Below are 27,634 nucleotides of genomic sequence, written 5' to 3'. Positions count from 1 at the left end.
AAAAAAAAAACAAAAAAAAACCCACTTAAATAGAAAGTACCGTTCGCATGATGGGAACAGACACAAGACAAGGGTCAATAACTGAGAAGACATACTATTCATAGATCCGTTTACACCAAACTGCCCCTGCACCAGATTTTTCTGCAGCTGGAACCATTACTTTTCCGCCATCTTTACAGGTCAGGCGGAAGCACATTCCGGAGGCAATAAGTGTAAATCACCTTCTGGTTTTTAAATAAATGAATTCTCATTTTTTTAAATGGCAACATTTACGTAGTGATTACATTGTCCATAAAAGCAAATTCACTGACAAGGACTTACAATGCTTTAGATGTACATAATGAACAAATAGAAAGCTCAAAAACTAACTGTGCTAGAGGTAGCTTGTGTACTTACACCAGTTTAGCTGTCTGACAAAGCTGGCCATGTTGTTATGCTTGAAGTGCTTGGGAAGGATATTCTTCGCAAAGTTCTCTTCGTTCAGCACAATGAAGCTGTTTCCATCCTACACATGAATACACCACAGTCAAGACTAGACACTCTGCAAAATAAGTGGCAGATACAAAATCCATACATCCTGCAAAACGGACATTCGAGTATTAAGGAAGTAATAAAAACTTATTACATCAATGTATGTTCCTGGAGAAAGGAGCCCTCTGTTAAAAAGACAAGGTCACCTCGTGCTTTGTAGATAAATAATTTTACTTCAGAAAATCTCAGGCTTATCCGACCTACCAAACTGCTACCTGTTTCATGATCTCCATCTATATCTGTGTCACTAAGAATCTTGTTTGCCTTTACTCTTCTTGTGGGGCTTTGGGAATAACTTTCTATTTTGGATATGCACCATAAGGAGTACCTAAAATCAAACAATAGCAATGAAAATCTATGGTACAATAAGTCAATCACACCATGTAAGCATTTGATGTGGTTAAAATATATGTCATCCATAGGTACAACTGTTTATAGTTTGTGGCCATGAACCATTTGCATGCATATAGGTGGTAGAACATTTTAACTGTGGAGTGCCTTCATTTTGTTGGGGTCAGACTTCAGGCCTACTGTTTGCATTTCCGTCTTCTGTGTCTAGTCAACTGCAAGGCTTGACAGACTTTCCGTAAAACTAAAGGAACGCTGTTTGCAAGGAAGGAAACCGTGAAGGCAGATTGTTTTAAAGGGTACCTGCTTAGAAATTATTCTTAAAGAAGCGTAGAAAAATGTAGCATCTTAGAAAAACCCTATCTGATCTCTGCTTTTCACACTAGTTTTAGACCAAGCTAAGCTTCTCACAAACAATCCTTGAAATGTGACAGCTACAGAGTTTAGAACAGTCTTCATGGGGAGTGCAGTCGGGTTTTACAAACCATTGCAACAGAGACCCTGCTTCAGTGAACATCAAAGAGCGGTTGCTGGAGAGTGAGAATGCAAGGTTGCAGCACTTTTTGTGCTGTCGTTCTCTTATCTGCATTCGACATCCTTTTTAACTGATTGCATCATACAGCTGGAATTCTCCATCAGAATCCTGTGTTAAAGGAAGGTATAATTGCACCAGTGGCCCACTAATTATGCAGACTACCTCAAGTCACGCCCTACATCAATGAAGCAACTACACAATTTATTGGACTCAATCGGATGATTTTTACATCTAGACTAGTCACCCTCAGGTTTTGCTCCCACACAACAGAGAAGATTTTGATGTGGATTCTGAAATATTCTCAACCCAGGATGTAGAAAAGATGGCTCATAGCATCATATGTGCATGCAGCATCCGTTTAAAAATGAGTAAGCCCCAAAAGTACTGGCCGGTGGTGGAATTTAGCATTAACCGTCCTAGCTTGACAGGTTAAGTCGTGTACAATCTTTTACATCCTGTAATCAGAGTTTACATGTTACTCTACTTCCAGAACCTCCTGTGCATAAAAGTTATGGGACTAGTGACTTCTTTTGAGACAGGAAGGGTGCTCCTATGATCATTAAGACATAGGCCCTAAATACGACCCTGCGGTCTTGAGACCACCAGGGTTGCGGTGGCGGTCAGTTCGCGCCAATGTGGCAGTCCAGCTTCCATCTTACTACCATGGTGAATGCGCTATGTTCGGACCGCCGGCACTGCCACGTTACTGCCGGCCTTGCAGTCAATTATGACCCGGAGTCAATGTTGTAAGCTGTTCCCCGCTGGGCCAGTGGGAAACCCGTAATAGGGGCCGCGGGAAGGTCACCACCGCGGGACTTCAGCAGATGGGCTTTTCCATCTGCCTACGTCAAAATGAGGGTCATACTCTTCATGGCATGCCCAGAACAAGCATGCCTTAAACTAGGCAACTAAGGCTTTCTAAGGAATATTTTTAGAGTTGTGGAATGGCTGAGGAAAGAGAAAGACTAGAATGTGTGATGGCTGCAGTCTCCGGGAGGGCCAAACCCACTGATGACTGATTCTATGGATAAGAAAAAGTGGGTTTTCCTTATGGTTTCTGACACTCAACGAACGTTATGCATAAGCAGGATGGGGATAACATGATTATACAGCTTGAGCCCCACAACTGCTGCAATATTTTGAAAATCTGGAGACAGTTACAAAATCTTTTGATGGGCCAACTGTGCAAACAATTGTTTCTAGAGGAGCAGAGCTCCAGTCCTAAGCCTATATAAACCAATGATTGATGCTATGCCTATTTTCCTCCCTCTAGAGGGATAGCAGTGTTGTAGCACCAGACATATCCCACAGTAACATCAATAAGTTAACAGTTTCGACCTGTGATGTGAACATATTGTCTCTTGCAGAAGCAGGGATCAGACAAGAAAAATCTAGAAATACTCTAGACCAGACAAAATCCTGGCTGACCTGTATAAAACTGAACCCATGTAATGGGGACACTTCATCCTGCTCATGAGCAACACAATTTTAAAAATCTGTTCATATTCCCCCTTTCCTCACTAGCACAAAATTAGTCAAAATATACAAGGAAAATCATAAGGACAACCCTGAAAATCAGTCCGAAAGACAAACAAAAATATTATCTCTAGGCTGGAAGTCTGGGCACAAAATAATATCATAATTGTAAGCAGAGTTGACGAGGTCTTCATACTTTGCATGCTGCTGGGAAACTATGTCATCTTGAGAAAGGAGCGCCTCCACTTGCTCCTTGTGGCTGTTCGGTTAACCCATAAATCTTTTGAAGACTTTAATAGGACTACATTATGGAAATCATGCTATGGCCACACAGGTCCAAAGGGGGGGATGTGTGTTAGCAGAGGTGCTCTCCAGCACTACTCCTGTTTACCCTGTTTATTAAGTATGTAGGAGAGTGTCTCGTCAGTGATTAAGTAGGTAGAAGAGTTTCTCATCAGTAGCATCAACAATGCACCTCTGTTAGGAGGCCATACCGTTGTGACTCTGTTATTTGCAGCTGACACATTGCTGATATCTAGGAGTCCCATACGATTCCAAAATAAGTTACACAGGTTTGGGGAGTTCTGGAATAAAGCAACAACATGGCTAAATTGGTGTTGGCTGAACATCCTAGGGACAAGGTGTCCGACTTTGCTCATCGTGGTATAAGCATATGTTTGAACACAAGATTGATGAAACAAGTCCTGGAGAGCAAGAGTGCATTAGTCCAGCATGCTGGGGTCAATGGCTGTTTTACTATGAGGAAGTGACTGAGGGGCCTTTGGTCTCCAGCATTTGAGGTACTTAAGAATCAGGGACAAAGTGCATCTCTTTATGAGGCGAAAACTGGGGCTTTGAAACATTATCCGCTCTAACATCTAGTGAAAATTCCTTCTTTAAGCAACTTGTTATCATATTCATGACAATAGTGCCTCATAAAAATACTAACAGATTTCCTTGAGACTGACTTAAATTCATCTTTATTTTACTTTATTTTTATTTCCAAGCATACACATTGGTCTGTAGTACATTGCAGCAAATATTGAATAAGCAATGGAATTTCCACACAGTTATATAAATACTGTATCAATATAAACATAAGTATATAAGTAAACTTCCAGTGAATTACAACACTGCAAACATTACTAAAGCACTTAACTTTTGGCACAGACAAAGGAGTGCACTGTTGTTGGTACCAATATGTATGGGGGCTACTGGAGTGTCAAGGGATAGCTGCAGAGTGGGTCCCATCAATCGTTACAGCAGGGTGTCCGAGGGGTAGCATGGCAATTCTGCTTTAACGCTGTAGCTTCAAATCCTTGGAAAGGCTTGGGAACATCTTTGGCATGCCCCAATATGGCCAACATTGGCTCAGCTTGTAGCCTGCATGATATCATTTTGTTCAGTTCTTGAAAAGGTTTAGTTCAGGAGGCATAGCTCAGCAGGCATTCTTATGCTATGTTGAAGAAATCTGCTGTGTGCGCTGAACCTCAAGTAGTCCGATTCAGTTGCCAGACCAAATCTAGTCATAGAGCTCTGTGTATAAAAAGCCCTATGCAGAAATATTAGAAGAATGAGACAAAATCTGCCATGGGGGTGAGATCTTTTTGGTTTACTCACAGTAAAGGCCACTGAGTGTCTGAGATATCATGGCTTAGTTATTTCCCCAACCTGCCCTTATGGCCGAGATGGCACAGGACATAGAAAAAACTATGCTGTTAAACATTTGAGTAATTAGCTTGGCAGGACTAGGGTTCGTTATTAGTATGGTCAGAAGTGACCACTCAGAAGGTTCAGCAGGGAATGTTGGGTGTATTGTCCTAAGTGAACCACAGAGTCTGTTGTATAATACATGAACAGAAGTAGCACTGTCTGTGCCAATAAAGTCCTTGACGGGAAGAAAGTGGTAGTTTATAAAAAGGGCTCCTCCAGTAAAGAAGCCCTCAGTCAGCAGAAGTTTAATCACTGCCAGCTCTGCTGTCAGTGGCAGGCGTGGGTTATAGGGTAAAGGTAGGTGTAGGGAGTACATGTCAGGGTAACCAGCCAGCACACAAATTTGCGTCCAAGCCTAGTTGGTGCAGACAACACATGCAGTTGAGCATGCATTGTTCAACACATTGGCATTGTAGAGCGGAACCAGATAAACCAAGCCTGTTTCCACATTTCGGATGTGAAGCCTGGTGTATATTGTGTAGCCAGTAGTGTAAGAATTGGTCCTGTGCCACTAAATAGTAGAATTTAAATTTTAGGGCTGCCAAACCGCCCAGGTGGTAAGGCAGCTATAGTTTATTACATGAGACCCTAGGCTGCCTAGCCACCCAAGCAAGCCTAATAGTGAGGGTCGTGAGATGAACGAAGAAGGAAAGGGAAGTGGGAGGCAAATATTTTAGAATAGATACAGCACATTTTGTAATAGATAGAGCAGTTTGGGGAGGGCCACTGGCTTCATCAGAGCCACTCTGCAGCCAGTGTTAGAGGGAGCTTACAGTATTCAACCTGTTGCTCAAGCTTCTCAAAGTATCTCCCATAGTTTGCCGGGAAAAAGACTACATGTTCTGGATAAAATCTAATGCCCAAGTAGTTTGTGGGGTCGGTTTGCAATTGCAGGGGAACATGCTGAGTGGCTTACTGCTGGTGTAAGGGGTATAAGTATCAATTTGTCCGAGTTGATCCGAAGTCGGGATCTTATCCCAAAGGCTATAATTTCATGTATTACTGGTGTGAGATTCCTGTCCGGGTCTTTAAATATCAACAGGACATCATCTGCATATAGTGAGATCTATTTCATTTATTTATTGTGTCAGCTTAACAGAGACAGGCCATGCAATATACAATACAGTATACACATAATTAAATATTTGATCACATAATACAAAATACCAACATTCCAAAATAGACAAAAGCACTAAACATTACCACTAAAAACACTCTAGGTAATAGGCTGCCAGGAAGTTGAATAGCCACTGGCCGGCTCTAAACTGGTAGTACCCAAAAACCGCACAGTCGGCCAGAATGATATCTAATTAAATGACCACAGTAACTATTCAACAATCTAAGACAAATTTAGTCACTAATAAAGTGCATGTTAAAATGTCCCCAACATTACAGCTAAACACTCCAGGTAATAAGCTGCCAGGATAGTGCGGGCACCTATACATCAGCCAGCTGTAAAATGCTGCTGTCTGGAAGGTTTTGGGCTGATCCGTCACGTGGTGGCAGAGCAAAAAGGGGAGGCCAAAAATGCATTTTTCCCATTCATTTTCGCACTGTGATTTTGAACAGTGATAGCGGCGAAACCACTGGACAAAATTACACCAAATATGGCAGAAAGGTAGCTCTTGGTTTAGAAAGAGTCTTTTTTTTATTTGGTATACATCCACTCAGTAGTTTTAGGGAAATTAACGAAAATCCAAATTTGGATATCTAGGGACGTCAAGGTTTTGCGACCCCTTCCGATCATGCTCTGAGATCTGATTGGTTGCCAACACTTCAACAAGGAAATTGATATTTGTAATGTGGGGTGGGGCACCTGGTCACCTCGCAGCCCCGGGGACCACTACCTCCCCCAGGGCTTTGTTTATTGCAGTGCGGGGGCTCGCCCGCCCCCCAGGGATCACCACCTCCCCGTGACAAACTGTAGAAAAATAGATAGGGGGTCCATTTCGGACCTCCTGTAACCCCAGGGAGCACCAACTGCCTGGGGCTATGCTAGTTGAGGGGGCCAAGGGGCCCCTCACGAGGAGCCACTGATGGCCCTGGGGGCGACTCCTGCTATGTCCCGGAGTGCCCACACTTGGGACAAAGCTGTTTGCTGTGGCTTGGCTGCAGCTTTACATGGCGGGGTGTAGGGTATCGTTACCTTAGAGCACGAGTTATAGTAACTTGCGATAACTAACCATAACTCGTGAATTTCTATGGCTTGGTACCTTTAAAATGTAAGCCTAACTATAACATCCCAGTAACCTTTGTTTTTTTAGGTGAATTTCTATGTTTTTTTAAATTCTAATTCCTAATATAATGTCCCTGTAACCTTTTTTCCATGAATATAAACATTTGCTCAGAAATAATACATATATACAAAGCCATAGCGGCCTTAAAGATTCTTATCATATGAGCATTAAAAGGCGGATAGAGGTAATCTCTTCTAGTTTTGGGAGTAAAGATGCAGAACCACACAAAGTGCATTAGACCATCCCCCAGACTCACACCCTCAAATGGGGAAGCAACATACACCGTTTTTCCATAAACTTGTATACTCTTACCGGCAGTGTTGCTAGCCTGAAATTAATGTACAGGTCTCTTTTAATGGGTGGGTAGTGCATATACAAGTGTGGCTCAAAGGTAGGGATGGGCTTGAAAGTCCAAAACTGGTTTATCTTCTTACCTGATTGATTTGTGGAAAATATTACCAAAAACTTTCCTTTAAAACATTTCTGGGATTTAAAGTAATCCTTTGTGGCTCAAACCAACAGTCCACACACCCTACAGTTTGCAAGGTGATGGTCACATGATTTAACCAAGGTAGTTTTACTTGCTTAGCCTGCAGCGAGACTTCTTGCATAATGTCCAGGTAATACCTCAACTCAGATAGTGTCAATATTCTTATCCAATATAATATATGGGACGTAGCGTTGCATACTGCTCGACAGATTTGACACTCACCTCATGGTCCAGTGCATTCATTGGAGTCCCTGGGCACAGACAGAGTAGATGGCATAAAAAACTGTGTTTTGCCCTGGCCAACCCCTTTGCCTGTTTATGACCACACAACTCTGCTCCATATAGTCCTGTTGCAAGGGCTTGCGCTCTGTAAGCCTCATGTGCAGGGCCAGTCAAACTGCTCCCCTGGGTTTTAGCAAATCACCCCCAGCATATTGACTCCGTGTCCCCTCTGCTTTTGTAGTTGTGTTGACCAATGCATATAGTGAGATTAGCCGCATGTGTAGAACTGAATCCCTCTATGATGATGGTTCCACCTGATGATGCAGGCAGGTGGCTCCATCATGAGTGTAAAAGTAATCAGCGCGAGTGGGCATCCCTGCCTCCACCCTCTGCCAATGGATACTGGCGATGATAATAGGTTGTTTACTCAAACTATGGCGCATGGGCTTGTGTAAAGCAGAGAAATCCATTTTAGCAAGACCCGCTCCATTCCCATATGGTCAGAAAGGAGGAACACCTACTCCATGGAGTCAAAAGCTTAGCCTGTTTACAGAAGGACAGAAACATTTGCCAGGGCAGGAGCGATTGGATGTCAGAGTGAGCAGTGTGCAGAAATGATCAGAAGTGGACCTGTTCAGCACAAACCCCGCTTGATTGGGTCCTATTACATATGAGACAATTGGGAGCATCCTTGTTGCAATTATTTAGCCAATATTTTAGTGTCTAATTAAATCAGCAAAAGTGGATTTAGAGCTGTGTGGGGGTTTGCCAGGTTTTAGAAGTGTCTCCAAAAAGGGGGGGGGCGGAGGAGCACCTCAAAAGCCTCTGTGTAGACCTCCAGTAGTGCAGGTGCCAGCACATATTCTTTATTGAAATTAACAGGTAGACCATCTCCCCAAGGGCTGAGCTATTGTGCATGTCTCTAATACTGGCAGGGCTATGGGCGCACACAACGGTTTCTATTAGTGCTGGTTCAGCCATGACAGTGTGACTGTTGCAAGATAATCATAGATTTGTTGGACAGTGCTTTGAGGTTCGGCTGTATACAGGTTAGCGGAAAAGTTGGTAAATCCACGCAATATCTCAGTCAATTTATAACAGACTTGGTCTGTGGAGGATTGAATCTTAAGAATATCTGATGTTGCCTACGAGAGTCAGATCATGCCAGCCAATGATCTATCAGGGCGTTTGTCCTAGCCATTTCGCAATGCAGAGACATATTTTCCCAGAAATGTACCTTCTCACTCTGCTTCGTTCATAAAGGCCACACGTATTAAGTTGAGCTCCGCTACCGTAGAATGATCCAGGTTGTTATCTAACATGCACTGAAAATTGCAGATTTCAGACTCCAGTCGCATAAGCTGACCTTAAAGTGGTTTAGGTTCGGCGTCCACTCGCCCTTGATAACTACTTTATCACTGAGCCCCAGTTCAATTGAAAATATGCAGCAACGGACTGTCTAATTTCAGTCAGGAATGCCTCTTCCAGTAGCTTCTCTGGATGGACGAACCACTGCCTGCAACTGCGCATCACTTTGGTAATATGTAGGGTGAGCATCACCGGAAAGTGATCAGACAGGGTTTCTAGGTGAGTAGGAAACCGAGTCAATTCAGCCCACTTGGTCTTTATTGCCTAACTAATAATCTATTCTTGAATATGAGCCATATACTGCCAATTAATGTGAGAAGTCCCTGGCAGTTGACAGCAGAGGTGCTAGATGCCTACTAAATAGTTTTTGAGTCATTATATTTAATAGTTCTGAACGAGCGTGTCTTGGTGGAGTGGTCCTAGCACTGTCACCCCTCCCCTGCATCGAAATGTTGAAATCTCTCCCTCATATGTTGGAATGTGGTGCTACAGCTCCTGGCCTGTGTCGTGGTTCAGCAAAAAACTCTGGCCCATCTCTACTAGGGCCATATATGGTTATAAAGGATATCAGTGTATCTCCAATCAGACCTTGTTGAAGAATGTATCGACCCTATCATCATTGTGCACCAATATTGGCCGGCACTGGACCCCTTTACTAAACAGTGAGGCAATACCCCATGCATAAGCAGAGTAGGAGAAGAAATAGCAATAGGTGTTCCATCTGGAAGTGAAACTGTAAGCGGGGGGATTGGAAATGTGTGTCTGCGGAATAGAGGCAAAGTGAAAATTTTGTCTAGTGAGGTATGATAGGCTAAGACGTGCCTTACAAGGGTCATTAAGTCCTTGTACATGCCACGTTAGTAATTTGAGTGCATGTGTAGGTATGATGGAAAAAAATGACTTCCTCTGCCATGTCTGTAGTGGAGTGAAGGGTGACCACATGGAACATGCGCTGAACTTTGAGGAAATAGTATGCCAATTTAGCCCGCCAACTCCGACGGAGCCCAAACTTCTCTATGACAGTCCCTAGCCAGTAACAGAACAGGGCGAATAACCTATGCAACTTTAAACATTCCATGCACATTTTTATGCTAACTCAGATCTCTCGGAACTAGGCCACAAATAATAGTTTGGCCATTCCGACCATATTTTATAATCCATAATAAATGGGAGAACATTCAGGTGTAGTCCACACAGCAGGTGCAACCTTTATGATCATATGTTCCTCAGCCCAGGGGGAATACTTATATGCCGTACAGTTGGTAAAGAACAGGTTAAAACGATTAAGCAGTGCATGATAGAAACTGCACTCAGTGCTGCTATCCCCGCCTTCAAAGGACTAAATGCAGAGGGCAGTCATTCTACATCCTCCAGGTGATAGCTGGCTGAGGAGTCCGAGGCCGAGCTCTGGGCAGAATCTCTGGGGCTTCGGAGGCCTTTAAGAAATGTATTTGCATCATCTGGGGAGTTAAATACAGATGCAGAATATGTAGCCAGGCAGGATGTAGCACTGAATACTGAATGCCCATACAGCATAATTCTTTTAGTGGGGATAATCCTGACAGGCATCCTCGACAGATGGGGTAAGCCCAGGTAGAAGAGGTAGTTGACCTCATGCTGAATGACATTTCTCTCGGAGATCATCTCTGTCATTCAGCAGTTTCTGAATGATCGGGCACAGGGTGTCACTCGTGATGGGCTTAGGGGCAAGAGAGCAAGGGGCCCTTTCTACTACATATACCAAAGAGATCTGTTATCAGACGTTTTTCGTCATAGTCTTCCATCCTCAGTGTGTCAGCTGATTCCAGTAGTCAAACTATACAGAGACTGCTTCACATTGATTAGGCCTCCAAATTGTCAAGTCTTGAACCTTAGTTTCCGGAGGTCAAGTTGGACTTCCATCCAGATTTTAGAATGCTGGTTAATGTCATCCTCAATGTCTGAGATGCTTTTCCCTGCAGTGTCCAGTCTGTGGTTTTGCTTTTCCAACTGGTCCTCCATAGCAAGCAGTCATTGGGTAAGCGAGTCAATTTTTTGCACTGATCGCTGCCAGGCTGCCTCTTAGTTCCAGCAGCAGGGATTTAAGATCAGGATCTTCCAGTGCTGCTGTGATCTGTCCACACTGCATTTCTGCCCCTTCATAGTCTTGCTGTTGCCTTCGAAGGTGAGCTTGGGCTGCTTGCCATCCACCTTGCCCCTGACACCAATGATCATGCTATAACTATGGAGTAATGTATATTACGGTAGCACCAGGGCTGTGGCATTCGGGGAACCACTCCAGTTTCCACCTGCTCCCCCAGTGGGGTGTTCTGTGTGGGTGTGCGCAGAGAAGCCTTACAACCTTTACACATGAGATACAGAGTACGGGATTCTGTGTTAGTTGGCCACCAAACGTTTTTTGGGGTACCAGTCAGATATCTGTAGTTTAGGCCAGCCTCACTGACCAGTAGTATCAGGAACGTTGCATTGATTAAAGGGTCCCCTGTCATGGTGAGGATATAATATCCAGTACTGGGCATGCAGGGCAGTGGAGGAGATGGGAACTAGGCATGCACAGACCTCCAAAGATCTCTTCTGGGACCAAGAACCACGGTTGTGATCAGGCTGAGGCAGGCTGAGCCTGGTGTGCACGGCCATGCGGAGGCCAAGGCCTCAAATGGTCATGCAGCGGTGTTGGGGAAAACGAGTGGGAGGAAGCACTGCACACCTACTGGCTGATATAACCTCTGAGCTGTGAGGGAGTACCCGCAGTGCACAGCGAGGCTGGCCCAAAGCAGACCAGGCGCCCCAGCACACAGATTGGCCAATCCTTCCTCTGATGTGGCGTTATACCTCTCCACATCCGTCTTTCCTCTCTAAGCAAATCTTGCTGCCACAAATGCCCTTTGGTGTTGGGCAGCACAATTTATTTGGGGCAGCTCTGCCCAGTGCCACGCATATCCAGTTAGACTAACCAATTTTAGTGCTTTCCCCCGCATTGAGATGCTTAACCCCTCCCATACATACGAGGGGCTCCCAGATCATCCACGCGACCACACAACCCCTCTCACCCCCCAAATCATGATCCTCCAGGTACATTTTGTTTCATAAGTACAAGGGAGCCTTTGTTGGGATTGCAGATGGCTGCAGTTTTATTACAACACCTTTATAGAGACATTACATGGTGCAGCAATATAGCATCTAGTGGTCATAAAATGTATCATGTACCTCATAACTCATGAATATCTTAATTTCCTCTGTCTATTCATCAATCTGCTTTTTGGGACCTCTACAAGCACTGCCTCCTTTCCATGATGGTCTTCCTGGCCAGGTACGCAGCATTTGGTGGCTACTAGGCTCCCCCCACTTCTTACCGATGGGCGGTCCCTATGACCTCCTGGGCTATAAGTGCTGTGGCTGCCTGCTGCTGACCCTTTTGTGGCCCCACTTCTGCCTGCCCCCGTCCCTGCTGTAATGCATCCCAAGGACCTTGTTGAAGCCGGCCTTTTTTTAGGATTTTGTGCTGCTGGCCAATCATGTTTGTCTCCACCATGCTGCCATGCGGTATCTCCCCCTATCTGACTTAGGAAAAATCAAATAGCTCCAGGACCCCTACTATATCTAGGAAGAACATATCCAAGCCTACCACTGATAGGTGCGTTCCATCCACCCCATGATTCCCCAGTGTTTTGAGGTTGATGAAACCATGCATCACAAAACCCCAAGAGTTTGCTGTGCAGATTCTTGCCATTGATATGTTCAGCTTTCTTCTGGACCTCTCCAGCATTCCATGGTCCTTTGCCCCCTCCATTTAACTCCAGCTTTGATTTCTGACCCCAGGATTTCGGCAGGGTGCAATAGCCGTGATATTGCTGTAAGACCCGACTCAGCGCTGTTAGCAGATCCTTTCTACCCAGTCCATTGCTCCCAAGGTGAATCACCACGGCGTCCAGCTTGTCCTCCCGTCGCAGTGTACGCTCTATGTCGGGAAGCAGGTGGGCGCACCTCATGCCTGGCCTTCTTAACCAAATCACAGCTGTGTTTTTGAGCCAGAGCCCTCTGTAATCCTTATGTGCCATTGCCCACTGTTGCGCCCTTGTGATGTATGAATGGCCAACTAGCCCAAACCCTGCGCCTGTTGTTGGCTTGGCCTGCAGTGGAAGAAACAAGATGACTTAGGGGCCTCTGGGCCGGATGTAGCACTTGCACGTGTCAGATGACCAGCACCCTATCTTTTTTTATGTGGTCTTCCCTTGGCCCTTCTGCCGCTGCCATTGTAGCAGCACCAATTCGGAATGAATGTGACCCCAACCTATCTAAAGAAACCCCGCCTTGGCTAGGGCCATCTTGAGTAGCAATGAACTGGAATCGGCTGAGGAATGACCGGTCCCTGTGGAAGAACAGAGGCCCTTCCTTTTGAAGCCCCGGGGGACAAATACGCCCTCATGCAACACATCGGGCAATGCGTCTCATCCTCTATGCAATCCAGCCTAGAGTATTTCACTTTTCCCACCTGATCAGACTTGGACTGACGCAAATGAAGTGTCATGTTACTGATGCCCAGATGAAGGTCCTCCCCCTGCAGGCACATGCTCCCTGGGGCATTTCCGAAAGGGGAAACAATCTCACTTATATGATAGGCTCCGAAGAAGGCAAGCGTAAAGGCTGCACTGAACATGATGACCTTGTGGCCTGAGCTGCAAGTTTTTGGTACTACTGTCAGTGCTTCTACCAGTGTTGCACAGTCCAAGGCACTGCGCTGATCCTGCCGAACCAGGTTGTAGCCTACCCCACCCCTTTATCGCTGCTTTGCAGTAGAAGGATTTAGTTGGGTCTATCCCTGAAGCTAACCTTGCATAATAGGAAACAGCAGTAAGGTGTGCCTGTGCCCACATGTTAGTTCTGCCTTCTCTAAATGACCAGCTAATAAACAGACGCACATCATTCTCAGTGACTGCCCCACTCACGCGAGCCAGTGACCCCTTGAAAGCCCTCCTAACACTTACGATAGTGCATCGCAGTTTTGCTGGCCAAGGCATTGTCCCACAGCATTATCAGATCGGGTCGACCAATTCCCACAGTGTTTGGGTATCGGGGTCATGACAGGGTCTGCATGTGGTGCCAACTCCTTGAAACAATGCCACTGAATACGAGACAAAGCGTTAGCCACTGTGTTTTCTTATCCCGGGATGTGCCTAGCCCCCACCCCTATGTTGTCCTTAGGCTGACACTCCACCAGATGGCGAAACAGGCGCCCTTCTGCCAGGCAGCATGCAGTTCCCAAATTCAAGGCTTGGAACACCCCATGAATATCTGACCACAAAGTAATTTGTTTGTTAGAAAGCCTGTCTTCTCAAAAAGAAAAAAGTCACTACTTTAGAAAAAAGCTCCAGGAGGGTTATATTTTTGGTTGTCCCGTTCTTAAGCCAGGATGCTGACCAGTGAGCTGCGGTCCAGGTCGTGCCCAAGACCGGTCCAAATCTTTCCCCCCAGCTGCATCAGTGAATAGCTCTAGCTGTTCCGCTGTTACCCAAGGTTCCCATCACATGGCTGTGCTGTTGAAGTCGACCAGGAAGTTGAGCCACTGCCTTAGGTAATACCTGACCCCTTGGGCGATTCTCACCCTGTGGTGTTTCTCAGACAGGCCCCTGCATAACCACCCTAACCTCCTTGCGAATAGCCTGCCTGCCAGTATTACTGTGCCTGCAAAGTTGAGCCAGCTGATGGGTTGTTGCAGCTTGCACAGCATTGCCTTATTTTCCAATAGCAGATATTCAAGGAACTGATTCAGCTTGGATACCTTGGTTTCTGGCTGCCTGTACATCCAGTCTACTGTGTCCAGCTCTATCTCTAGGAACGACAGACATGTAGTTTGGCCCTTGGTTTTCTCCCCTGCTAATGGCACTCCTAGATTCTCCGCTAGCACCCTGAAGCCTTGTAGTAGTTCTGCACACTCCATGGTGCCCCGTGACCCAATGAACAGAAAGTCACCCAAGTAGTGTGTGACCCAGCCCTTCTTACAATGCTCGTTTAGTGCCCATTTTAGGAATGTACTAAAGACTTCAAGGTACGCACAGAAGATGGCACACCCCACTGGCAGACATTTGTCGAGCAGAATGCCCAGTCTAAATGAAAGCCCAGCAGGTGGTAACTGTCCGGGTGCACCGGTAGTAGGCAAAAGGCAGATTTTATGTCTGTTTTTGCTAACAAAGCCTCTTTCCCGGCCGCCTTGATGTGATCAATTGCATTGTCCACACTTGTGTATGATACTGAGCAGCTGTCTTTTTCAATGCCTTTGTTAAATGACTTACGAGGGGTACGATAGGTGATGGATCAGCCTAAACTTGCCCAGCTCTTTTTTAAGAACCATCCCCAGGGGAGACACGACAAATCTGCCTACTGGCGGTTAGGAAAAATAACTCCTACCATACGTAGAGCAAGCTCCTTTGCTATTTTTTGCCTGATAATTGCTTGATTGTCTCTCACTGACTCTAGATTGCTGCACCAGCGGAACTCCTCAGGACCTTCATAAGCGTAGGTGCATGGGAACCCTTTGGCCCATCCTCTCCCCCCCCCCCGATGAGCGAAAACTATGATCATGTTCACCTACGCCTTCCGTGGTGGCCACTATGTGGTTGGTGAAACCTTCGACATCCTGTTGATCCCACTCAATCACCGGCCAGGTCTGCATCTTTTCCCTGAATCCCTTGTTGTCGAGGGTGGGGTAACCGAGCAATGGCTTGATATTTTCACTTGTTGGCCTGCCTACCTCTCCCTTTGTTGTCCGTCCTCCTGCCCATGCTTTTGTGGGGTCAGAGCCTCCATCCGGGGCACTGGCGCTCTCCATTGCCTGCCCCTTGCCTCCTGAAGCCCCTTCTGAGGCTTTGACTTCCGCACCGTCTTGTTCTCCATCCCTGACACCGCCTGCCTCCAACCTACATATTGGCTATGTCTTGCTGCTCACGTTCCTGGCTGGCTCAGAGTCCTGACATTTTTGGGTGGGTTCCATGGGTTTTTTTTTGTAAGCTTGTGCTCCTCCCCACTACTGGGCAATGCCAGGGTGTCAAGTAAGGCTATGGAAATGAGGGGTAACCCGAGGTGATAGGGTGTCACTGAGCTTGGCCACGCCTGCCATGGGTTAGCTGTGAATGGAGGCATGGTGGGATGCTGTGCCCATGAGCCCGCGCCCCAGAACCAGGGATGCCCCTGCTGGTGCTGCGATGGATGGGCCCGCTCACTAACCCTGCTGTGTTCTGCTGTGTCAAGTTGACCACCCCAACCTGGGTCCCAAAATTGCTAATGCTGCCATTGGTTCTCCATCTGCCGTTTGGCCCCGCCCCTTGCGCTGTCCTTGTCTCACCCTCCTGTGCTGCTGCTTGTCTTTGGCAGGGACCAGAGCTTGCCGCCGTGCTGGCTCAAGACTCCTCCTCGTGTTCACTCCAGTTGTCCTCGTTCATGGTCTCGGACCAGGCTTCTTCGTCCTGAGGCACTGGGTGACTCTTGACACCTTGTTCCCCATCAGTTTGCGCTTCACTTGCCTCCCTCTGCACCACTGAGGTGTTTTTCATGCACCTTGCACCCAAATCCTTTGAGGGTGATGCCGTTCTGGCTACACGTGCCCTTCGCCTGGGGCCTATGGGTAGGGTATCTGGCTTCCTCTTGGTGGCCACATTTATAGCTGCTTCCACCTCTTCTGAGGCATCTTTAGTGCAAACATTGCTCCTTTGCGCCTTTCTATGTTGCGCCAGTAGTTCCTGTGCTTTTGCTAGTAGCTCTTCCCAATCTGCATCAAGCTTGGGCCCAGCGTTGTTTGTGACCAATGCCTGTGTTTTTAAAGGTGAGTTGCATTCTACTTCATCTCTGAAATGGGCAGGATGCTTCCTTTCCCTGCCCATGTAGCTCCTTTCTTGCTCTATTCAACTTGTCTGCCCTTGCGACATGTAGCAGAAGGGGCAGACCGTTTAATTACTCCTTATATTAACAAAAATGTTTGTGGTGCTCCTCAAGTACCTGTAAAGCAGAGAAATGACCTTTGACACACACAGACTGGAACCCTCAAACTTCACTATGAGGGTCTGAAGCCTTAACCACTAGGCCACAGGTGACTCCTAAGCAGGCCTTAATGTGAACCCTCTTGGCACCGGTGAGTAATGGATACAGTTTTTTGTTTGCCGCATAAATGATCCCTCTTTGGGCTGCTGGTAATCCTGCCAAATCTAGAGTAGGGGCAGTTCAATTCTTTTTAAGAGGGGCCTATTGCCCTGTCAAAACACGGGATCGAACCTGCGATGCCAGATACTGCTGCAGCCCAAACAGAGCTCCTTCCTCACTCGCCCACGTGACCCACATGTTCAACAGGGGACTCAATGCAACAGTAATATGCCCCACAATTACAAGACAGTGAGTCGAGGCTCGGACTCGCCCTGGTCCCCCAGCTCAAGCTGGAAGGTCAGGAGAGGATAGAACTAGGTTGATGGCAGCTTGCTTCCAATGCAACTGCACAGTCGGTGCTGCGGCTCACATGCTGGGTGTTTAATCGGAGTCCTGCTGCGTCCTTCATCTGCCTAATGCTCACCTCCTTTGTTTCGCCTTGCAGGATGCACCCGGGTTGACCGATTTGAAAGTCGCCACCCAATATGAGTGCAACTTTTTTCGCTGTCTTGCCACCCTCCCCCAAGGCTTCCATCCCCACCTTAGGGAGGCTTTGTGTGGGGGCCTTCATCTGGTCCACCCTGCAGACCGGCCCGCTCCTACAGTCACTCAATTGGAGCACCTTTTAGCATTTGGATTTGTTTGAGGTGCTTTACAAAGCAGTGGCTTTAAATATAGCCTGCTGTTGATGGGTGTCCAGGCAGAACCTGGATTCATGGAGATTTCAATTTTCCATTGAGATAAGAGTCCTTCGTTCCCCAGAGTGCTTGGTCTTTCAACATACCTAACTGAAAAATGAAACTCAAAGTAAAGGCAGCAATAACTTCACTGATTTCTGCTCAGTGAAGCATAATCTGCAACTGCCCTCTTACAGAGCTGACGATGCAGGGAGTTTTCACTGTATTTGGGTGGGGTCACTCTCTCCCTTCATCCTGCCTGCTGCCCTAGTCCTGGTTCAGCTTTGCCCTCTGCCTGGGACAGCAGAGAGCATCAAGGGTCACTGAGGTGGCAACAGAATCTCGAGGACCGTAATGATCATTCTTATAGAATAATGACTGAGCTAATTATTTTGAAAAATAGGTGCTTTGCGGCAGTTTTAGGAACTTAGAGTTTGTTGATCAAATGGGTGTAATCTCTGATATTTATATGTTTCCCTCATCTTCAGTGCTTGAATTCCTCAGGAGAAATTGTCACTCATAGTTGGAGAAATGGCACTCATAATTACACTGAAATTATGAAAATGTCACACACAGCAATCTGAAACCTTGGCAGCTATGACGAGGCAATGTAATAAATGAACGTTTATTTGGCTGGATATCTGCTTCCGGCCAGAGGAGCCTATTAAGAACTCAGCCATCTTATTCAGCGCCCATTAGGACCTCCCACATATGTCTGTTAATGCAGTGTTTCTTAACCTCGCCGTGATGCCACTTTTTCTCTGAGAAGCCTATCTGGAAATGATTTATTAGTCAACCAGTAGCAAAAAGCACACTGTTTAACAACCCACAAGAAATGGAGACTTCAGAAGTAACTGACCCATGTACATTGCATGCCATGAATGACTACAAAAAACACAAGCACTAGCGTAGCCAATAGGTCTCTCCTTTGGGACTTTACAAGTATTTAGCCATGCAGTACATTACATTGGTAGATGGAACTTACCATAGCTGATTATGTGCAACCACTGGTGACCCCATAGAAGGGTCACCCAAACATATCAAGAGTGTTCAAACAGTCATAGTGTAATAAGGATGTTACGTTGGCATGAATCATAGTCATAACTGCGGAGAGATCAATAAAACATATACAATCATCATCTAAACCCAATAAAAACCTTTATCAGAAATAGACTTTGTGTTTGTGCATTCCTTCATAGACTTGACATTAGACCGTAATGCTCAGAACAGCCCCTATAGGGCACAACAATAAAAATAGAATTTGGAAGAAACATGGTCACGTAACCATATAGTCAGCCCCTGGAGGGCATAATCACATGAAAATAGAATGGCAGAAAGCAATGCAGTGTAACCATATATTTAGCCCCTTATGGGCATAGTGCATTACACATTTTCAGGCCTAGCAAGCTTACTAGAATATTATTATAAACAAGGCCCTTAAAATTCAACTACTCCCAGCTGTAAAACAAAAGTTCCAGCCATGAGAGAATTAAAGAGATACGGAATGGTGGGAGGGGTTATTATTTGGGAGGGTGTTATTTTGGGGTCCCCCAACCTAGTGTGAAGACCCTGACCAAAAGAGCATGTTGTGCTGAACATTTTGGTGGTAGTCCCTATGTCCTAGGACCACCACAGGGTGAGTTATGGGCAAAAATGTTTTGTAAAAGAAATGCGCAACAAAGCATTATGGGGCGAGTTTCCCAAGTGCAGTGAATATTGTAGTGTCTGCACTCCCTCTATGGCGGGAGAGCTAGGTTGAGGATTTCTGTGTTTTTTCTGTCTGAAATGCGCCAGTTTGTATATTTTTCAACTGCTAAACTTGTACGTAAGTGGTACTCATGTAACACGCTCCTCAGATCGAGTTTGTGCTATATGAAACACCTGAAAAAATAAATAAATAAGAACTCCCCCCCCCCTCCAGCTTGGAGCCTTTGGGCACAAACACCGCAAAGAAACAGCAGCATGCCCTAAAACAAGGAAGAGGAAGAAACAACACACGGCCACAGAGCGCAAAGTGAAAAGGCAAAAGAAAAAAGAATTGCGCCACACTAAGGTACATGGCCGATCGTGCAATAATCCATGTGACATAATCAGTCTCCAGGGCAGTAACAAAACAGCCTCAAGGTGGGACAAACATAAAGCATTTATCTATGAAATCAAGGTAATTTTGAAAGGCAGGCCTAGGAATGAATGAAAGTGAGAGTGACGTTGTTAAAACTCACAGAGTAGATTACACCCTGTCAAGAGAGCAATGCATGAGCACTGCTAGGCTCGCCCTAAAAAGTAGCGTTGATTTTCTTTGTCTTTTCTAGGTAACAAAGTAAAACCCTTCCGACAAATAGGGAGTGCAGAGAACATTCTACATTATTACTGATGTAGACTGGAACTCAAAAGTTACTGGTGGTAAAAAAAAAAAAAAAAAAAAAAAAAGCTCAGTTCTTAGGACTACTCTATCAGAATGGAAAACCACATAGAGTTTAGTGTGAGAGCTTTAAGGGCTTGTTGCTAATTAACATTTTGTGGAGGAGGACAAGCGGAGACTGAACCACATCACCACCCCGTCATACAAACAATATTCACCATGGGTCCTGGTCGCCACCTCATAACCTGGCTATATAGAGCCGTACTTGACATTCACTGTGGAACCCTACACCCACTCAGATGTCGATGGGAGACGGACCTGGGCAGGGAACTAACTGATAGGGAATAGGAAATAGCACTGTCTCATCCCAAGAGTCTCCCGCAACTCCCATTTCAAGAATATACAGCTTTAGCTCCTACACAGAGTGTTGCAAATTCCAAGGCACACAGGTCAAGTAAACATGAACATTGTCCATATTTTGTAATGGAGCAAATTTGAAATTCCAGAAAATACATTCGTGTCACACGAATTATTGGAGAACATGCCACGCGGAAGCGCTATCGCGTAATGACTCTGTTTCAAAATGAATAGATTTGGGGATTTTTTTTCCGGAATATGGTTACAAATAGCCTGATAGATATATAAAGGCAAGTAGCGGATATGAGCCCTGAGGAAGTCAATGTGAATATTGCCCGCACAATGAAACACGTGTTGGCTGTTTGGATTTTCTGAAATTTCATGAAAACATTCTAATAAAACAAGAGGATTTGCTGCATTACAAATAGGGACAATGTTCATGTTTACTTGACATGTGTGCCTTGGACTTTGCATTGCTTTATCTCTTTGAGATCTGTGAAGGAGTGGGTTGGGTCCTCCTTCCGAGAGCACCATGAGGATATTTTCTTCATTTCTTAGTGATGAGTGGTGGAATAGCTGTGAGCGCCAGTCCTATAATTACACCCCTCTGTCTTTTATTATATTCCTAGACAGAGTGTACCTAACCCCCGCCTGTCTCAATAAGTATTATCCCACAGCACACCTCACATGCCCACGGTCCCCCCAAGAAGAGGCAGATCTTCACCACATGCTTTGGGATTGCTCAAGACTTCATCCTTATTGGTCCGCAATACAAACTACCCTACAGGGACTATATGGAACCTACCTGACTTGAACACATGGGAGGCCAGCGCCCTAGGCACTTTCAAACAGAAGAAAAACCATAAAGTGTGGTCTCGCTTAGCGGCTTTGACCCTCCTGGTGGCAGTCCGTACGATCACGCTATAGTGGCGATCGCCTGTACCTCCGCAGGTGGAGGCCGATGAGGGGGGTTGTGATTAAATGGGGAGCAGCAGAAGAGGACACCCTGTGCGGAAAGGAGGTGCAGGGCCTCCTTCGCCACCCCATCTCACAGCATTGGGCAACAATTTTTGCCTCTTTCAGGCAGCACCCCTGTGATGATACCAGACCTCCATAAGCTATAACATCTATGGAGAAAGGACACATTGCTCGTCTTCGTGACCTTCAGGTAATATTTCCTGCTACGCAATAAGAGAAGCAGACCCCCCCATCAATTAGGGGACCCCCGCTTCTGCTTTGATTGATACGAGCGCCTTAGCTAACGTACCTCCCACCTATACCCCTGCACACATCATAATGAAAACCTACAACCTGCGACGATGTGATGACCTTGCCCTGTATGTCCATGACCAGTTAACGTCTCGTCTCCCTTAGTCCCACACAGTTTTGTGACCCTTGAGGCATGCATATTGTTCAGAACTCAATGTGCATTGCCACATCATTTAGTATGCACACATGAAACAGTGTGCAACAATGCTTTTGCACAGATTTTACTTGTTGCTATGTGGACAGGGGCGTATACCCGCCCTCCCATCTGAAAATGCACAAAGTACTCAACTGTTTAGAACTTAATTGTTTCATGCCAAATGTTTCTACCTTGTTAAAATAAAGCAATAAAAATCAGTTTAAAAAAAACTCTGTGCGGAGGAGCTGGATAGGCTGCCTTCCATGAGTAATGCTATAATATAAAATGTGAACGGGCTGATACAGATCCCCTGATTGAAAGAAACTGCAGCTTAGATTTGGCGATGCGCAACAAGTATAGTAAAATTTAATCTTCTTGGCAGGAGAGAGTTATGATCCTGCAGCTGGTACCATAAGCAGAACCGTGTCCATTTGAAAGGTAAGAGGGTCTCATTGGATATTGTATTGCTTCCTTTAGAACTGCTATGCATGATCTTGCCATATATTCCTTATTATGAACTGCTTTTTTAATAGGCTCCGGGCTAAAAGCTATGTTTAAATCATCTGTGCCTCCAGAGATATAGGTCTGAATGTTGTTGCTACCTGTTTGTTCAGATACAGCATTATATTGGTATTGGGTGTGACTATCATAATCTACGATACTGTCCTTTGTCATAGGAAATAGAAAAGCCTTGAAAGTTAGATGGACTGCTCTGAGCTTTAAAACGTTAATGTAGTGTAGTATTTTCCTTCCTTGAAAACAGGCCTTAAACTGACATTATCTATTTGTGCTTCTTAGCTCACAAAGGATACATATGTGCCAACTGTTTGAACAGAAGGATGTCTTGTATTGGGTCTTTCATACAGTTACATGCTTGAATCCAGAAAGCAGTACTATAGCAAGCATACCCTGCAAAGGCTGCAAAACATTAACTTTATGATCCTAATTACATCATTTGAAAAGAGATAAACTTTAATCAATTAGATTGTATCCCTGATCAGCACTCCCCTCAGAGGCTACCAAACTTCAGAATTCTTACTTTGTGTCGTGTGAAGGGAGTTTCTATGAGTTCTGCTGAGTCTAATTCAAGAAAATCTGAAAACCTTCAACTCTTTAATTTTTTAAACCACATTTGATTACTTCAGACCATTTTTGCCACCATTTGTTATGAACCTTGACAGAACATTAGGTCATATAAATCAAATAAAGGCATTTTCACACTCTGGTACTTGTGATAAGCTGAGGATACATTTTGAAGATCCCTGCAAAGAATGTTTTACTGCCTCCACCACTCTCATAAAGTAAAGGACTGCAGGATTTACTGAACCTTTTCAGCCAAAGACTTTGCAGAACAAAGAGAGTAGGTTGCTGATCTGACTTCAGAAGAAGACAGACAAGGAAACCCTCGATTCAGAAGATTAGTGAACGTACCTCACAGATGCTTAAGAACCCTCAAAAAGAGAGCACACAGAAGGCCTTTCATCGAAATATCTGAGTGAACATCTACTAATGAGCCTCTAAAGAAGGTTTTAAAGAAATTTGAGAGGAGGCCTTCAAGAGACCAAAGTCCATCTCCCAAGGTCCCTCAACAATGAAGTAAGAAAGCTGAATAATCAGTGCACAGAAGAAGATCACAGCCTCCAATGCAAGTAAAAAAATGTGCCTTTCGGACTTACTGAAAATGTTGTTAGCACCATTCACTGCATTGCCATAATCAACGACAGAGAAATCATCGACTAAGTTAGTGTTACCTCCATCAACGATGGGAACAATATTGTTATAGCCTTTAAAATAACCCTGCTCTTCTGTAAGTCATTGCTACGTTTCATAAGAATCACATGGTCAGTCACCATGCTGTTGTTAACACACTGTTTGCCATGTTTGTTCTGCAAGCAGGGAGCTAGGACTCCACCTCTCCCCAACATCTTCTTCAGGTCATTAGACCATGTCAGAGATAGACACGAGTGTGGTCCAAGGATACTGCTCAAGTAAGTTCACATTCTTTCACCCTTAACACACACTTTCACCTACAATTCTACTACATTTAACAGATAGATAACAAATGCTCTTGATCTTGCTGTGTCTCTGAACCCCAGGAAATAATTCTGCAGTATGCTGCTAAAATAACTGCATCACCCCACATCCATGGCAACAGCGCCGAGAAAGACAGTTGTACCCTCAAGTGCAACTTTCAGCTTACAGACTCGAAACAACCCAACCAGCAAACTGCTTTTGATATGCAGGTAAGCTAAGAAGGGCTGACCTAGGGTTTGCTGGGGCATTAAATAGGTATGTAATTTCATTTGTGACTTTTATGTCTAGCTATAATACTAATAATATTAAGACCATAATACTCAGTGATCACCAGACAACTGTAACTTATATCAAACCCACAAAACGTGAACTTATATCTCTTACATTCACTTAAGACATATCTGCTATGAGGGATGTCCGTCACCAGTACTGTCCAGCTAAATGAAAACCAGACGTCACCAAATGAACAAGCATGGAATAACTAAACAGACCTTTCACAGACAACTGAACAATGCAGAGGACTTTAATCTACTCCACTACAGTAGGTCCCAAATATTTACACACTCTGACAGCTTCCTTACATCTCACAACTCTCTTCAATAAAATGAAAGTAAAAATGCTCAATCCCAGCAGATTTCCCCACTTTTCTCTCTCTCTCCAACCATGCTAGCTCAAGACCACAACTATACACAAAATCTCAGATTACACAACATAGAGTAGTAACCAGCTAAGCAGACTATATTCATAAGAAATACCATAAAGGGACCTGCAGAGTTGCACAAAGCTGCCAGCACAAAAAAACATAAAACTGTTTATCTGTCTCTCACGCCTCATCATCCACCACACTGCTATGCTTTGTTTCCTATACCATAATAACTGTGTCTCTGTGGTTCTTATTCTTGACATGGAAATACTATTCACATAGATCACAAAACAAAGAAAACAGTAGGTCCATTGTCTGTACCGGTTTAGGCGACCTTGTACCTGTAACCAGTCTACACTGTTGCATTCAGCAAAAATGTTTCCTTGAGCAAGTCGAATTTCGTGAGAACGGATCTACTACGGTTACACTCATCTTCTGGCTTTGGAAAAATATGAGTACATGTCCTTCAGCAAGTCAGCACACTGCACGTTAGAAAAACACATTTAATATGAAACCGGGCAGCTAGGCCTCGGCTCATGCTAACTAAGGCCTATTGATTTATTAGCAAAACCTTAACATATAAATCTTAACATTAGTGTCAAATCATACAGTAACGTATCAATTATTTCATTATCAGTCAGCTTCATTAGTCATTGTATACATTGGTGGCCACTCCCCGTGGGCACATTTCAAGCGTGTGTTTAGCAATAACACATTAATACATTTTCTATGCGGCATTATTATGCATTAGTTCATAAACATTTCATGTAAATTGTGAGTATAAGAGCTACGCTCCCTCAGCTCTGTTTAAGCACTACAGGGGGCTATGTGTGATGTCGTGAGGCAACAAGGTGGCCAGTGACTGACGTGATTCACACATGTCTGGAAAGTACTTGAGTTCTTAGGCCTGCAGCACGTGTGGAAAGCTCCAGAGAAAATGATCCTAGGATCCATATGTGCAGTCACTGGGAACAGTCATTTAAAGAAGACTTAATCAAATTTAAGAAGCCGAATAATGTATTTCCCAACAGTAAAACCTCTGCAGCGTCTGCAAACCAATCAGACAATATGGTTGGTGCTGGCCAGGGCCCTTTATATAAAGATAAGATTAGGTACCCTGCAGCTCGCATCTTTTATACATGTTTGAGATCTTCCTGGTGGCCAATTTCAGTACTTTGTAGTAATGTACGGAATGGGTAGAGTACAAGTGACATTTCTCGTTCTTCTGCCCACTATATTGAAGCCCTATAAGCAAATGGATAACCACTAATAAAGGAGGACATTCAGTCTCTCAAGATGCCATACTGTTATGCAAAGCAGATACTTCAAGGCCTGCCTTGTTTTGATTTATCTTCCCTTTAGCTGTCACGCAATATTCACCGTTGCTCAAACAAATCGGTATTGTAAATATCTTTTTAATACTATTTGTATTAAAACATTTTTAATACAAATGTTTATGTTACATTCTATTTTGTATCACTCTGGTTTTATTCGTTGTTACCCGAAATAAGCTAGTTACGATTGATTAGTAAATCCCAGAATAGCTGGGGTATAGTATGTCTGGATTCTTTGGATAAATAAGGACCGATGATTACATGGTGTCAGATAATGACTACATAGCAATGACAGCTGCATTTGTACAGAGATATGCATTCCATTGTCCCATGTCTACATGCTACATTATAGTCTTTCTTGCATCCTCTATTTAAATCCATTGCCCATACATTGTCTCTATTGCATTCTGTTATCTCGGAAAGGCTGAGGACAGGGACGGCGTTCTGACGGTAAACTGATTTACTTATGTGTCCTATACCGATTATATTCCTCGATGTTGTATATCCGAAGCAATTTTGTCGAAGTCGTCAGCTGGACTGCTTTGTGTCAAATATTTAAATAGGATACAACCTTCTACTGGCACCAGTAAAGGTAACGTAGAGTGGGTGATATGGTCAAAGTTGATGCGATACCAAATGAACCTAGATAAACAGCCCACACAGTTATGTGGTCCCGGCTGTGGTAAATGGGCTAAGTAAACAGGTATAAGATACGGAGTTAAGTATCTGTCTTTGTGTTTGTCTGATGGAGTTGGTGGGGTCGAGGTGCACTTGGTCCGTGAGTGGTAAAAGTACAGTGACATCTTGTCACTGACACGTGGTATGTCCTACGTCCTATTGTATGTTCCTGCTATATGTATATGTAAATGGACTGAGAATGTTGTAAAAGTGGATAGTTTGGGAAATGCATAAGACAACACCGCTAAACAGACCTCAAGTTTCGCTTGAAATACTGAGATTATGAATCCCTGTTTTCAAACAGGTATGTGTAAGACTGAACAAACCTACTGCAGACATATGTTTAGATAGAATGCCTGGTTCAGGTTTGGCGCAAATCATTTTTTATGAGCGGAGGTTAAGTTCAAGTGGTTAAGTCTTTTTGGGCTTCAGCTGGCTATTGCGTTTTAGCGCTCCTGAGACAGTCCACGCACCTGGCTCCAGCAGATGAAGTCGTTGGTCTTGGGATCTTCCACCAAAGCCCAGATCTTGGTCAGGAATTTGGGAACGCTACAATGGGGGTTCACGTTAAACATTGTTTCTCTGGGAGCATCTACTGCCCTACCAACACAGGCTCATGTCATGTGACCAAAACTCAGTACTGCCGCATCAGATATCCCAAACACACTCTAGAGAGACATAGAAGACGGCCAAGAGCATACCAACTTGTGAGGACGCGAGCGGAGCAGCCATGTTTGAGCAGTAATACGTTTGTACGTCAGAGAAATGTTCTTAAAAAAACACATCTCTATGTTTATTAGAGATAGTTCAATGCTTTGTACATTTTGCCAAATGTGTGTTTTATATATTATATTATGAAAATTATAATTATACATAAATGAGTCGACTTGATGAAATACTGATAAGTATGTATTATATTATTACAATTTTATTTAGGTCGTTTTTTGCTCTTCAGCAGTGTAATTTGTTTTGAATTTCTGTATAAGTTTGAAGCATTTGAAGAGTTTAGTTTTCGTTTACAGTGAATCGCTAACAGAAATGACCACCTCGTAAATCAGCTTACGTTGTCTTGGAACATTGTTGGTATTTGTCAT

The 27,634-nt window shown here is 44.5% G+C and overlaps 1 protein-coding gene across 2 annotated transcripts in view; it reads right to left on the bottom strand.

The window, feature by feature from the left end:
• Nucleotides 1-27,173, bottom strand: part of LOC138296348 (heat shock factor protein 2-like) — a 198,325-nt gene extending 171,152 nt beyond the window's left edge. For both annotated transcript variants that reach the window (XM_069235398.1, XM_069235399.1), the window contains exons 1-2: nt 27,014-27,173; nt 397-505 (exon numbers count right to left, since the gene is read on the bottom strand). In XM_069235398.1, coding sequence (XP_069091499.1) covers nt 397-505; nt 27,014-27,115 — 211 coding nt within the window. In that variant the 5' untranslated portion in view covers nt 27,116-27,173. The remainder of the gene's footprint in view (nt 1-396; nt 506-27,013) is intronic.
• Between the last annotated feature and the right edge of the window lie 461 nt (nt 27,174-27,634).

This window comes from Pleurodeles waltl, chromosome 5 (genome assembly GCF_031143425.1).
Source record: "Pleurodeles waltl isolate 20211129_DDA chromosome 5, aPleWal1.hap1.20221129, whole genome shotgun sequence".
NCBI lineage: Eukaryota > Metazoa > Chordata > Amphibia > Caudata > Salamandridae > Pleurodeles > Pleurodeles waltl.
This window is presented reverse-complemented; position numbering and strand designations above follow the sequence as displayed.